The sequence below is a fragment of the Rhineura floridana genome, chromosome 1 (assembly GCF_030035675.1).
Source record: "Rhineura floridana isolate rRhiFlo1 chromosome 1, rRhiFlo1.hap2, whole genome shotgun sequence".
Classification (NCBI taxonomy): domain Eukaryota; kingdom Metazoa; phylum Chordata; class Lepidosauria; order Squamata; family Rhineuridae; genus Rhineura; species Rhineura floridana.
The window spans coordinates 247,314,797-247,330,520 of NC_084480.1; the positions used below are offsets into that span (position 1 = coordinate 247,314,797).

Below are 15,724 nucleotides of genomic sequence, written 5' to 3' on the forward strand. Positions count from 1 at the left end.
AGGCACTGTTTTACAGTGGGTCCAATCCTATCTCCAGGGTCGCTCTCAGAGAATAGCATTGGGTGACTGTCTTTCAGTCCCCTGGCAGTTGTGCTGTGTGGTGCCGCAGGGTACCATCTTGTTTCCCATGCTGTTTAACATCTATATGAAGCCCTTAGGAGCGGTCATCAGGAGCTTTGGGGCGAGGTGTCAGCAGTATGCTGATGGTACCCAGCTCTATTTCTCTGTAACATCTGAATTGGGAGAGGCCGTGCAAGCCGTGGACCGCTGCCTGGACTCGGTGGTGGGCTGGATGAGGGCCAATAAACGGAGTCTGAATCCTAGCAAGATGGAGGCACTGTGGGTTGGTGGTTCCCGAGTCCAGATAATTGGTCAGTTGCCTGCTTTGGATGGGGTCGTACTCCCTCTCAAAGAGCAGGTCCATAGTCTGGGGGTGCTCCTGGATCCATCTTTGTCTCTAGAGGCCCAGGTGACCTCCATGGCTATGAGTGCCTTTTACCAGCTTCGGCTGGTAAGATAGCTGTGGAAGTTTCTGGATGGGGATAGCCTGACCACTGTTGTCTACACACTGGTAACATCCAGGCTGGATTACTGTAATGTGCTCTGTGTGGGGCTGCCCTTAAGGTTGTTCCGGAAGCTGCAACTGGTGCAAAATGCAGTGGCAAGACTGCTCACTGGGGCAGAGTATCGCCAACATGTCACCCTGCTGCTGAAAGAACTGCACTGGCTGCCCATTTCCTACCCGGCCAAGTTCAAGGTTCTAGTTTTGGTGTACAAAGCCCTATGCACCTTGGGACCAGGATACCTGAAAGACCGTCTTACCCCTTATATACCCAGTCAAACATGGCGCTCTGCAGGTGAGGGCCTCCTGCAGATTCCATCTTATCAGGAGGTCTGTTCTGTGCAACATAGGAAACGGACCTTTCGTGTGGCGGCACCTACCCTATGGAATTTCCTCCCCTTGAATATTAGGCTGGCGCCATCTCTGTTATCTTTTCAACGCCTTTTGAAGACTTTCCTTTTTCAACAAGACTTTTAAGTTGAGACCTATCCCAGTCTGTATCTGTGTTGGAATTGATTTTTAATACTTTTTTTAAAAATATATATGTTTTTTAACCCTTTTTAAAAGATGTTTTTAAAGCTTTAAAAAAATGTTTTTAAAGTTGTTTTGTTTTGGTGTTTTTTAAGGTCTGTTTTTATGATGTTTTGATGCGTTTTTAGCGCTTTTGTTTGCCGCCCTGGGCTCCTGCTAGGAGGAAGGGCAGGATATAAATCTAATAAATAAATAAAAATAAATGTTTATCTACCCAGACCTTTAGTGGTTAAGTTAGCCACTGCTATGGTGCTCATCTTCTTATTGTATTGGATGAGCATTTAAGGAATGTAGTATTGTATACTGTTTTTAATTTGGCTTTTACTTGATTTTATCTGTTTGTATTTTATTATGTTGTTAAGTTGCTTTGGGAGCTTTTTGTATTAAGCAATTAACAAATTCAGTAAATAACAACAAAAACTACAATATAATCAGGGCACATGTTTATTATCATAAGAATCCCTCACATGCCTTTTTCTCAATAGAAATGTCTTGGATATTTTAGAACTGAGGCTACGACACAGATTACTACTCTAAGAAGGAAAGGCCAGACAGCAGGGGCCACTAAAAAAAGCTCTGCTACGTAACCCACACTGCTAATCTATTAAAATGGTAGGCATTCTCTGCAGCTCAGCTGAAGACATCATAAGATGCGAGCAGCTCCCTGAGATTAAAAAAAGGGTCGCAATCCCAACTTGATTTACTTGGAAATGGATCACAATGGACTCGGTTGAACTTATATCAAAGTAAACAGTATTTGGATAAAACGTATGAAAGTACCACTAGAGGACAGCTAGACGTGGGTCTTCCTCCTCTTTTGGGAAAATGTTGGAGGCAACACTGGGCAAGACAATGTATTAAGACTTTCATATTTTAAGTTTCTGATTAAGGCAACTGTGCTAGCTTGATACTGTTCTGGACAATGAAGGATATGGGAAGATTCCTGATAGAAGGCACATATTTAAAACTTCCCAGACACTCTCTGCATTCAGGTTAGAAAGGCTGCCATGCAGACTGCATAGCCCTCATGAATCTTGGTCTGATATGTGAGCCATGCAGACCAACAGACCTTAAAACACAGTGCATGCTGGACTGTGATGCTGAAACAGTGGGTGTGATCTCCTACATCCCTTTAGCCAGAGCTTGGAAAAGTAACTTTTTTGAACTACAACTCCCATTAGCCCTAGCCAGCATGGCCACTGGATTGGGCTGATGGGAGTTGTAGGTCAAAAAAGTAACTTTTCCAAGCTCTGCCTTTAGCCCTCTAGATGTTGCTGAACTACAGCTCCCCTCAACTCCAGCCAGCATGGACAACGGCCAGGGATGATGAGAGTTATAGTTAAACAACATCTGGAGGTCCATAGATTCCCCACCCCAGTCCTATATAAAGATGGCTGGATAGTTCCCAAGTAAAAGTTCATTTCACAAAGATCAAAATGATACATTGATTGCAATAGTTTGGTGAGGGACCACCGTTCAGTGGCAAAGCACACATCAATGGCTTTCCATGCAAAAGTCCCCAGATTTCAGTCCCTGGCATCTCCAATTGAAAAGGCCCTGATTGCAAGTGATGAGAAGGGCCTGCCTGCCTAAGACCCTGGACAGCCACAGCTATTCAAAGCAGACCATAATGGGGTAGATCGACAAATACTCTGACTTAGTATAAGGGAGCTTCCTATAGGTAAACCTCTGTCAAATTTGAAAAACATGAAGTGTTTTCCTAAGCCTTTATTATATGATGAGCTGCGCTATTTCTGTTTTATTTATATGTGGTAGGGATGGCTGAGAATTTCGATTCAGTTTGCATTTCAAGCAAAGTTTAGCAAATTCGCAATTTCCAAAGCAATATGAGAACCAAAACACAGTCATCCTTTGAAATTCACATTTATTAGAATTTTGGGATGCAGTTCGCCAACTAAACAACATTTAGAAAAATGCATGTATTAGGGGAAAGTGTGCATAAAAGTACATGAGTGAAAATAGCATGCAAAAAGGCATGAGGTTAGAAATGGCTTGCAAAAATGTGTACCTTTGTCAAAACTGTTTATTTGGAGAAACTTGCACTAAAATGGTGAAGAATTTTCATGAGGATTTTTTTTAAAAAAAAACTTGCAGATCACTGTAGAAATGTAGAGAACTGAATTTAACCTTGGAAAAATGAGAAACTGACAGATCTTTCCACCCTATATGTGGGATGCCTTTACTCTGCACTCCTCTGATCTTATCATACAAAAAATTGCAGCAAAAATACTCTGGACTCATAACACTCTCTGTAACCAGCTGAGTGTGGGAAGGAATGACATATTCCTTCTGCAAAGATCCACTGAAATATATGGAAAATATTTCAGAGAACACAGACATACAGGAAAAGTTCCAAATGATGGTTATATGTCCTATGAATGTTGTTGTTGTTGTTAAATTCTATATGATCTAATAATTGACTCCTCATGGAGTTTGGTGGTTTTGTGCCACCCGCTCTCACATACAAATTTCTTTTGGCGTATGGCATACAAAGCACAACAAGTTCTCACTCATGTTTCAAAGCCCTCTCTCTCTTTTCAGAGCTATTTGTTATTGTCTCCATCATCACAAGTTTAAAAAAGGAAAGTTAATTAAATATGGAACAAGACTGAGCAACATCTTTTAAACCATCATGTCATTAGAACTGGATTCCTCGGAGAGCTGCTTAAAAGGGGTTTGAGAACAATGACTGTTCAATCAGATATTTATGGGCATAGTTATGTAAACACACTCTTTATTGTCTATGTATATTTAATATAATTATCAGTTTTGTACTCAGATTCTCCGGAGACCCAACAAATCACAGTGTTGCTTTGAAAATGAGACAATTATAATGCTTGCAAATATTCATAAATTATATTTAAAAGTCCTGTAAAAATGTATCCTATGAAACAGAGTTCTTGGCAATAACTGAATAATTACTGTATTTCTTTGATTTTAATTCATATTGAGGAACCCAGTAAAAAAAACTTCAGAGATGTAGGAGACTGCTGATCACAGCAAATGAGATCATAAGCATTTTGGACAAATGAAGAATAGCTGTGAAAATAAGAAATTTGACTTTTGGTGTGTGTCTGTATCTAAGCCTGCCTGAGATCTACAAAGCTGAAATCTTAGCACCATGAATGAAACAGAAGGCAGAATCTTTTTCTCCATCTCTTTGCTGTTTAATGACTAAGGGCAATTTACATAACTTGGGCTGCAATTCTATGCACACTTACCTGGAAGTAATTCCCACTAAGCTCAAGTGACTTCTCAGTCAACAGCCCTAGGACTGTGGCCTAAATGTATGAATTTGCATGGTATTTGCATGAAATAGTCTCATATAAATGTCGTAGTCTCCCAAATAGTGAACTAGTGGTCTTGAAGATCCACTGAAACTGCTGAAAGACCAAGGGTTCATGAATACTTATAATAGGGACTTCATGATCTGAATATTGATCATATGAAGTTTTCTCTTCTTTAGAACTAACATATATCTTCCGTATAACTGTGATACAGTAATCTTGTGTAAAGTGTATTTTGGTTTATTCAAACTTCAGCGGAATGTCTAGACCATCAGGATAAATAAAATTATGCCTGTTATGAATGAAAGGATAACAGGCCTGATTTTGCTTGCTCATCTTCCATTATCTAGGCAACTCAGTGAAAGGAATATTGCAAAGAGAATGTTCCATTTACCAGTAAAGCGTAAAGGCCCCTTGAACGTTAATTGAGCAGTAATGTATGAATTAATGCATTAGAGTGGAATCAATGTTATATTCCTGTCTGTGTGGCCAGGAGCTTTCCATGGAGTCCTTTGCGTTACCTGAGAGGGAACCTCACCCCCCAACTCCCCTTACTGTGGCAAGTAATATTGTTTTCATACCAAGTTATTTCTAATTGTTGCCAATTAAGATTCATTTGCTTTTAGGTGTCTTGCCTGTCACAATATTAACATTTCTAAAGCTTTCCCTTTGAAGGCTATGAAAATCTGTTGTGACATCTAAATAAGGATGGATTCAATCAAGGTGTGAAGTAATTGTTAATTTTGTTATAATTAGAAGAGGGCATATGTTGGTATATAAGGAGCAGCTCTTTCTGCCTTTGTTGAGGACAATTATCTTGAAGAGGATAAAAGCAAAAGGACAGATTTATTCACTTGGCCAGGATTACAGTTCAATTCTAGCCTGTACAAAGTGGAGGTTTTAGCACTTTTGAAGAGTCAAAAAGAATTTGCAGAGGACCTGTGTTAGTTTCTTGTGGCAAACATAATCAGAGTCTTGTGGCACGTTAAAGACTAAGGACAATAGTCAACTGAAAAGCTGTACCAGTGCAAGTGCAACAGTTTTTTCCCCTCCTCATTCCCTCATTTGTGTGCCCCGTCCTGTCCCTGTATCTGCTCTGGGGGGTTGGGAAAACTCCCAGAATAGATTTAGGGGGGAGGAGAGTAACACATTTATTATGGCATAAGCTTTTGCGGACTCAAGGCCTTTGTCAGATGCCTGAAGTAAATCTTAGTTGGCAGGTATATAAAAGAGATTTTTTTAAGGTGGGAGGTGGAATGGCAATGAGATGCAAAAATGACAGTAAGTGATAATTAAGAGCTTAAATGTATGTTAAATAATAATAATAATAATAATAATAATAATAACTTTGTTTTTACCCCGCCCTTTTCCAATAGGACTCAGAGCGGCTTACAACTAAAAACAACATCATTAAAACATACAGAGTATATTATTAAAAAAGAATTAAACTATAAGGGAAAATTAAAACTATAAGATAAAAGTTAAAACAGCGAACAATTTAAAATAATAAAATCATATAATATGATCATCAAGCCTATAAGACATTAATCCTGGTCGTTCTCTGTCCGCTGAAATAAAACAGTCTTTACTTGTCGCTGAAAAGACGGCAAGGAGGGAGCTGATCGTACCTCACTCGGGAGGGAGTTCCACAACCTAGGGGCGACCACCGAAAAGGCCCTATCTCGTGTCCACGTCAAATGTGCTTGCGAAGGTGTAGGGAACACAAGAAGGGCCACACCTAAAGATCTCAAGTCCTGGGCAGGTTCATGTAGGGAGATACGATCTGTCAAATAGTCTGGACCTGAGCCGTATAGGGCTTTGTAGGTCAAAACCAGCACTTTGAATTGTGACCGGAAACAAATTGACAGCCAGTGGAGCTGTTGTAACAGGGGAGTTGTATGGTCCCTGTAACCAGCCCCAGTTAGTACTCTGGCTGCAGCTCTTTGTACCAATTTAAGTTTCTGAACAGTCTTCAAAGGCAGCCCCACGTAGAGCGCGTTACAATAGTCTAAGCGGGATGTAACCAAGGCATGCATCACCCTGGTCAGATCAGGCAGGTCCAGGAACGGGCGCAGCTGGCGCACCAGTTTTAATTGGGCAAATGCGCTCCTGGATTCTGCAGCAATCTGGGCCTCCAAATTCAAAGCTGAGTCCAGGAGTACACCCAAACTGCGAACCTGAGACTTCAGGGGGAGTGCAACCCCATCCAGTACCGGTTGAACCCCTATTCCCTGATCTGCCCTCCGACTGACCAGGAGTACCTCTGTTTTGTCAGGATTTAATCTCAACTTGTTTACCCTCATCCAGTCCATCACTGATGCCAGACACTGGTTTAGGGTCTATACAGCTTCCTTGGCTTCAGGTGGAAAAGAGAAATAGAGTTGAGTGTCATCAGCATACTGATGGCACCAAACACCAAAACCCCGGACAACCTCTCCCAGTGGTTTCACACTTTTCACGTTTAGGCACACTTTTCACCTTGTACACTAGCAGAGCCAGGAAAGTTGGGTGGGGAAGATGTGGGCTTTTGTTGTTGATGATGCCTTCCTTATAGCAGATGTCTGTGGTGTGCCTCTGTTTAGCACTCAGATTAATTACTGAGTAAAAGGGCTGTCGCTCAGTGGATGAGCACGTGCTTTGCATGCAGAAGGTCCCAGTTCAGTACCTGGCACCTCCAGGTAGGGCTAGGAAAGTCCTCTGGCTAAAATCTTAGAGGGCCGCTGCCAGTCAGTATAGAACAGAGGTGGTCAGCGTGGTGCTCTCCAGATGTTGATGAAGTCTAGCTCCCACCAGTCCTGCCCATGTGCCATGCTGGCAGGGACTGATGGGAATTCAAGTTCAACAACAACTGGAGGGCGACATGTTGGCTATCCTTGGTGGAAACAATATTGAACTAGATGAGCCAAGTTTCTGACTCAATATAAGGCAGCTTCCCATATTCCTAGTGCTTGTAGCTTTGGGCTAAGCCTCTGGCTTGCACATGAACCCTGGCGACTCCTGAAGAAGCTTCTGCAACAGCTAATCCACTATGGGGACCACAGTGCACCTGCAGGATTGACCCACATCATCCACAATCATTAGCTCCTCCTTCCCTCACAGTCTTATTGAGCAGTTAGGCTGCACAGTGAACATCCTGTGAACAGTCAGGCTGACAGCAACTACTGCCTTGTCTTTCCACTCTTTATGCCAAATAACAGACATTCTCATCCAATCAAGTTGTGGCCTGTTGTACCCCCAGCATGTGTGCCTCTTTCTTCCATTCCCTGCGTCTGCTCAATGCTGGCACAATTATATTTTTCTCCTTCTCATTAAGGTGGTTCATGTTAGCTTTGGTGACCCCCTGGGCAAGATAGTGTGCCAAAGACTCAGCACACTCATACAAACTTTCTGTATCCCTCTCCCCACGCCCCAGTTCTGTAAGCTGATACCCCAATCTTGGTCTGTTGGCTAAATGCTCTGATGAGCCCCCATGGAAAAATAAATTCTCACTGGGAAGTTTGAATGTCTTTCATAATCTGTTTAAACAGCATTTTAGAGTATCACCAAGAAACCAGGAACTAATGAGAAAGGTAAGTGGATTCAGGCGTTTGATAGTAGAAACTTGCTCTTCAAACCAGGAGTTGAATGTGACCAGAAGACTTCTATTCCCTAGCCCTGCATGGCAGGACTAATCCATGCACAAAGCTATCGTCACATTTGCTGTTGCTGTTTACTGTGTTCCTTTATTTACATAACTAGAAATTCAACAACCTTGCGTGTTTTGCAAGCTGTCATGACATAAGAAGCAAGTACTATGCTATGTTTTGCTTGCTAACATATTTTTGACATATTTTAGTTTTTCATTAGAAGATTGCATCTTTCCCAGCTACCATCTGTCTCAACTCAGTGGCACAAACACAGTGGGGTATAATATTTCTAACATACTTGAACTTGATGAAAAACATGCTATTTACAGTTTTAACCAATATGTCCCGCTTTCACACATGAAGGCTGAAATAAATGCCTACACTCTTAAAAAGGTATCTGTCATTAAGAAAGAACACATAATCACATCCAGTAATGATGAGTAATATATTAATGGAAATGAAAGTGGAAAGTGTGCCTGACTTATTATAAATAGAACCTGGCATTGTACTTGCAGAGTGTACAGTTGCCTGTGTTTATCCTTTTGTCAGCATAAATGAGATATTCTTGTAAAAATAAGTTTTTTAAAAAGTACTTGGCAATGTACACAAAATTTTCTCAAGGCTGGAGAAAGAAACATGACACATTTTCCCTTGAAATCTCTGGCAAGCAGAGGCATTTAAAAAACTTTGTTTCCAACCCTCCCATCTGTGGAGATTCAGAATGTGACACTCAGCAAACTGGAAAACACACTTAAAATCTACCCCGACAGGAAAAGGCAAGCAACTCCAGCACTTTGTGGTATCACATTGTGTAACTCTAACCACTGCATAGGTGTTTCAGAAATGCTGTGCGACTCCCACAAATATAGAGAAGAATGAGTTTGGGATGAACATGCAGATGAGGGCCAAAAAACAAAACAACAGCAATGCCTTGATGGTACATCCTTCCTTTACACATATTTGGGACAAACAGGTTAATTCAGTTCTCAACAACACTTCTCCGCTGGCTTGCACAATACCCCACGGGAAATGTTAAGCTGGAGTGCTCACTGAAGCGCTCTCTCTGGCCATGTCCTGCCATCTCTGTCAGCACTGAGGACAAGGGACTGAAGGGTAGAGAAATCCATGCCAGTGCTGCGCCTGGCGTTTAACAGGGTTGCCACCTCTACTTGAGAGGATGGGGTAGTGGTGGGAACCAGCCACTGCTCCCTTCCATAAGTTAATCATTTAAGCACATTTGAGCTTCCAACAGTGTCAGAGGCTGAAACAAGAGAAGAAAAACCAAGGCTGCAATCCAAAGTGTACTTACTGGGGAGGACATACACTGACCTCAGTGGAATATACTTCTTCTGCATAAATTCTTTAGGATTGCACTGAAAAGCAAAAATACCCAGAAACCTAGATGTAGTTTAAAACTGGACAGTCATTGTTTAGGACTGGAATGACGAACCTACAGATGTTGTTGGACTACAACAGCGATCAACCCTGACCACTGGCCATGTTGGCTGGGGCTGATGGGAATCCAACAACATCTAGAGGGGCCTCAGGTCCCCCACCTCTGGTTTAGGAGATTGATATTTGCAAACCCTGTATTTGGATCACTTGCCACAATAATTGTGGCATTACTGTGAACATCATGTGCTGTAACAGACAGGGCAAGTGTGGAGAACCTTTGGCTCTCCAGATGTTGTTGAACTACACCTCCTATCATCCCTGGCCATTGGCCATGCTTGCTGGGGCTGATGAGAGTTGTAGTTCAGCAACATCTAGAGGGCCAAAGATTCCCCATACCTGACAGAGGGTTAAAGAAATGTACATCTGTAACAACAAGAAAATTTAGCTGGAATGAGCGGTAGTAGTAGCCCAATTACTAGGCAGATGTGCAATGTGGAAATGTGTGATGTGGAGAGGGAAATAATCTGTTTATTTACAAGTCAGAATTAATTTGCAAAAGGGGAGCAGGTTTACTTTTACCTGGGACAAAAAGCACAACCACATTGTATGTAATGGTAAACTGAATTTATTTCCTCTTGGAAAACCATTCCAGTAATCTCCAGGTTCAGACCGCAGAGTAAACATTAATAACAGTAACATACAGGTTAGTTCAACTGATTCAAAAATTTGGCCATGTGACATCATTAAGGAAAAGTCTTGAACACTCAAAAGCTTCAAATGGTATCCAGGAAAAAAAGTTTCTTTGACAATCTACATAACAACTATTGCATATATGGTAATGCTATCTGTCATATCGCAAGGCTTACAAATATATATACAGGCCATATTCAGCTGGAGGATCCTGCTTGGAGAGACTCTTCATTTTTGTTTTATGCAAGTGTCTTCAACAATAAAAATACTCTTGAATTCATTTGTTTGTATACCAAAAGAGAGAGATTGTAGACATAAGCTTGAATGAAAGGAAGGCTAAACAGAGTTGTAATGTATTACTGCTATTCATTTTTTTTTGGTTTCTTCCTTGAAAATAACATTGTCTTAAGCCTTTTTTCCCTTTATACGTTGTTGTTATTCTTTTAATCCTGCTTGAATAGGGCCCAAGTCCACGTGTCTTTATAAGACCATTTTAGTATCAGACAACATAATACATGTGCAACACATTATATACAGGAAGTCTCTCCGGTGCTCAAAAGTTTCAACACATGAACATCCAACAGTTTTGATAATACAAGTTTTATGGTACAATACAATGTTTCTGAATAATATACATTAACAATGAAAGTCTCGTGCAAAGAGTAAAACATGTTCCCTTTTTTTTGTCCCGCAAAGAATCCGCTCCTGAAGAACTGGGCCTTGCACTAACTGCTATGTTGGGTCATTGTATGATTCTGTAAGAAAAAGAAAAGAAAAAGGGATATGGTGGTTATTGTACAGTTGAGGAAACGAAGTAAAGCTACATAAAAAGCCATGTGACAGAAACCCCTATCATTAAAATAAGTGGCCTTTAACAAAAACTCTTTTGCTTGTATTATGCATTGGGATAATTTCTATAATCCTTGACATGTACCTGAAGGTACCTTAGACCTAAGTCAAAGGTAGTACTTACCTAATGTCCATTCATTAATATGGTTTTAATTATAGAACATATTAGCAGGTCATGCAAAGCCCTGTGGGATAATTGCCAGGGGATGTGGCACAGCCCTTCCCATTTGTGGGAATGCTTACAGATCCATCCACTGATGGCAAATTCCAGTATAACCACATGTGGAATGCAGTGCTTGGTTTTCACCAGACATAACGGGGCCCATGTTGCCCAAAAAGTTCCATCTTTGACTCATCTGTCCATAGAACATTGTTTGCCCAAAAGCACCTGGACGATTGTCAAGAGTTTTGGAACAATGGATGGAAATTTTGGGCAACATGGACTCCATTATGTCTGGTGAAAACAAAGCACCGCATTCCACATGAAGAACCAACGGTCAAGCGTGGTGGTGGCAGTGTCATGGTTTGGGGATGCTTTGCTGCATCAGGACCTGGATGGTTTGCCATCATTGAAGGAACCATGAACTCTCCTCTGTATCAGAGAATTCTACCGGAGAATGTCAGGCCATCCATCTTTCAGCTGGAGCTGAAGCACGGCTGGGTCATGCAACAAGACAATGATCCAAAACACACAAGCAAGTATACATCAGAATGGTTGAGTAACAAGAAATTTAACGTTTTGGAATGGTCTAGTCAAAGTCCAGACCTAAACCCCATTGAGATGTTGTGGCAGGACCTGAAAGGCAAAGTTCATGCTCGAAAACCCACAAATGTCACTGAGTTAAAGCAGTTCTGCATGGAAGAGTGGGCCAACATTCCACCACAGAGCTGTGAGAGACTGATCAAGAACTACAGGAAGCGTTTGGTGGCAGTCATTGCTGCTAAAAGTGACGTAACCAGGTTTTGAGTCTAAGAGGGCAATTACTTTTTCACATGGGGGTATTGGGTATGGCTTAACTTTCTTTAATAAATAAATAAGTATCAAAGTGTTCTGTTATTTGTTCTCTCAGGTTCCCTTTTCCCTAATATTACGTTTGGTTCAAGATCTGATAACATTCAGTGCCAAAAATATGCAAACATGAAGAAAATCAGACAGGGAACAAATACTTTTTCACAGCACTGCATTTAGGGCTTCTTTCTTTTTCACTGTATGATTCTAGTCAACCAGTGTCCTGCCCAGAGTCCGAGATGGAGATAAGACTGGAATTTATTCTTGTTTTATTAGAGTAACGGTTACATCGAAAGCAGTGCACTTCATAGACCTCTCTATGCTGACTCACTACTAGACTACCTAAGCATGCTGTGCAGCGTGTGGAGTAAGTTGACTCAGCACCCCAATCAGGGGGGCGCCGCCTTAAATAGGAAAGGTCTTCGCCTGTAGTCTCTGACTCTTTCGAAGTTCCACGTTCTGACCGACCCGCTTCTCGCGGCATCTCACACGGCAGGGGGGGAGCCTCTGCCTGCTCATCGGACAGGACAGGCTCGCTAGGTGCCGGCTTGACTTCAGAGGGTGGGGAACTCGCTGGCAGGGAAGCATTTGAAATGCCAGGCGGGGAGTCCTGGGGGTGGTGGAATTGGCACGCGTGCAAGGTTGTCTCCCAATGGCTCTGTTGGGGCGCTTGTAGGTGGAGCGAGCTCCGCATTGACGGGAGGACTGTCCGTGGGAACTGGCGGGCTGTCAGCTTCACCCCCTCCCTCAATGCCCTCGAAAACCTCATCCACCTCTGGCTCCTCTCCCTGATCTATCTGGAGAAGCTGGGGCTCGACCAACTCCTCTCCCTGCTCCTCCTGGAGGAGTTGGGGCTCAACAACCAGGGATCACAGGTCATGGCACCATGTAGCCAATCAGACTGGGCTACTTGAGAATGTCACTGTTGGTAAACAAATCCCTTGGACTGCCCTCATTTTGAATAGGATGGAATGAGGGAATGTGTCCCTATTGCCCAGGCAACTAGGCTGACTTCCTGCTTGCTACACTGCTGGTGTAATTGCTTGCCAACAGTGTGCAGTGAGATATTTGCTCTCCTGTAGATTTAGTCACATGTAGCTAAGCATGACCAGTTGCAGGAGAATGTTGATAAAGATGCAGATTTAGATGAAGATATTATCCACCTGCATTGCCTAACTTTAAAAGGATACAAATTCAGATCTACGTACAGATCTCCATCCACATTCTAGTCAACTACACATAACTGAGTTAAGAGTGTCAGCCCGGTCGCTTCAGCATAAGGAAATGAAAAGAGGAAACCTCAAAGTTGTACTGGAATCAATCAGTTTATGAAGGCTCAGTGCATTTTGACTCAAAATACTGTTCCTCAGGGGCAATTGAACAAGTTTCAACAGAGCAACAGCTTAAACAGTCATACACTCTATTAGATTCTTTTTCCCCTCAAAATGCATCAATGCATAAAACTGCTGTAATGTCTAAAGCACACATTTGTCCTAGTGCTCCAAGTCCATTACTAATATTTTAATTATCCCACCGGACATTATACACTCTTTCCTGAAAACCTTTAGCTGCTTTTCTGGAAGTCTGTAGTTGCTACCTAGACCTCCACACATTTAGAAGGCTCCTCTTCTTGCTAACTATAGCAGATGAACCACTGGGTGCATGTCAGGCTCTTTAAGAAGACAAGAAGAGTGTGCTGGATCAGGCCAGTGGCCCATCTAGTTGAGCATCCCCTGTTCTCACAGTGGCCAACCAGATGCCCGTGAGAAGCCTACAAGCAGGACCTGAGCAGAAGAACACTCTCCCCACCCCCCTGCGGTTTCCAACAACTGGTATTCAGAAGCATGCTGCTTTTGACTGGGGAGGCAGAGCATAGCCATCTTGGCTAGTAGCCTTTTAAAACCATTATCCTCCATGAATTTATTCTAATTCTCTTTTAAAGCCATCCAGGTTGGTGGCCATCACTGCATCCTCTGGGAGCCAGTTCTATAGCTTAACTATGCACTGCATGAAGAAGTACTTCCTTTTATCTGTCCTGAATCTTCTAGCATTCAGCTTCATTGGATGCCCATAAGTTTGAGTGTTATGAGAGAGGCAGAAATGCTTCTCTCTATCCAATCTCTCCATGCAATGCATAATTTTATATACTTCCATCATTTTACCTCTTACTCGCCTTTTCTCTAAACTAAAAAGCCTCAAATGCTACAACTTTTCCTCAAAGGGGAGACATTCCCTTTCCCTTGATCTTCTTGATTGTCCTTTTTTGAACCTTTTCCAATTCTACGACATCCTTTTTGAGATGAGGCAACCAGAACTGTACACCAAATGTACTCCAAATGTACACCAAATACTCCAGTATTCCAAATGCTGTTACATCATATATTTATATAACGGCATTATGATATCAGCAGTTTTATTTTCAATTCCTTTCCTAATGATCCCTAGCATAAATTTGCCTTTTTTATAGCTGCTACACACTGGGTTCAGAACTTCATCAAGCTATCCACTATGACCCCATAGTCTCATTCCTGGTCAGTCACCACCAGTTCAGACCCCATAACTGTATATGTGAAATTAAGAAGAGAAGAGTAGTAGTAGTGGAAGACTCCCTACTGCATGGGATTGAAACCCAAATATGCTGGGAAAACCCATGAATTTGCCAGGTATACTGTCTCCTTGGAGGATGGATTAGAGATGTGACTGAAGGGTTGCCAACACTCATAAAGCCCACTGACACGTATCTCTTTCTTCTGATCCACGTGGGAACAAATGATGCTGCCAAAAGGAGCTACAAAGAAATCATATCAGACTTTAAAGCTCTGGGAAGGAAATTCAAGGGCTTGGGGTCTGAATAGTTTTCTCATCCATCCTTCCAGTACCGTATATTCTGGTGTATAAGACGACTGGGCGTATAAGACGACCCCCAACTTTTCCAGTTAAAATATAGAGTTTGGGATATACTCGCCGTATAAGACTACCCCTGCTTATGACATGCAGGTACTTAGCAGGAAAACTGTCACTTATAAACTTATAAATATTAATATTTGGATTGTCCAGTTGTTTTGTTTTTGTGCCTAGGAATTACCACCAAAAACTGGGGAAAGAAGTGAGAAATCTTTTTTTTAAAAGCAACATTAAATGCCTAGACTCTAGTTTCCAACACTATGGAGTATTTATTGATTGATTAAGATAATTTATATCCTGCCCTTTTGCTGTTAAAAACAGAGCTCAGCACAGCTTACAAATATAGTAAAAACAATAAAAATACACAATCAGAGAAAAACAAGCCAAAATGTTAGGAAAAGGAGTCTTTCACACCACATGCTCAGTTCTAAATACTGTTGCAGCAAGTTTTACAAGTTACTCCAGTATTCCACTGGTGCAGGCACTCAGACATTCAAAGTACTGTATGTTTCTTAGGTTTTATAAAAGCAGAGCTTTGCTTAACTCAAAATTTCTTCTCCCTTTGATAACCACATCTACACAAGTTCCACCTCCATACTCAAAATGAAACTGAGCCTGGAAGTGTACAACAACCCCACACATACCTTGCTAATTCGATTATCAATGCCAGGATGTCTGTCTTATCGACTACTCTCCTGCTCCCCCCCCACACACACACCGGGCATCATGAAAGACCCAGTCCTGGGCTCAGAAAGAAAATAAATATCTGGTCCTCTTCAAAGTATTGATAAGCCTCTTGTTTTAATTGAAATAATAATTATAAATTCTTGTTCTTATCACTAATGGGAGT

At 41.8% G+C, this 15,724-nt stretch overlaps 1 protein-coding gene across 12 annotated transcripts in view; it reads right to left on the reverse strand.

Moving 5' to 3' along the window:
- Window positions 1–10,040: 10,040 nt before the first annotated feature.
- ZNF521 (zinc finger protein 521) overlaps window positions 10,041–15,724 on the reverse strand; it is a 422,310-nt gene continuing 416,626 nt past the window's right edge. For all 12 annotated transcript variants that reach the window (XM_061597293.1, XM_061597339.1, XM_061597412.1 and 9 more), the window contains one exon: window positions 10,041–10,867. In XM_061597293.1, the coding sequence (XP_061453277.1) occupies window positions 10,838–10,867 (30 nt within the window). In that variant the 3' untranslated portion in view covers window positions 10,041–10,837. The remainder of the gene's footprint in view (window positions 10,868–15,724) is intronic.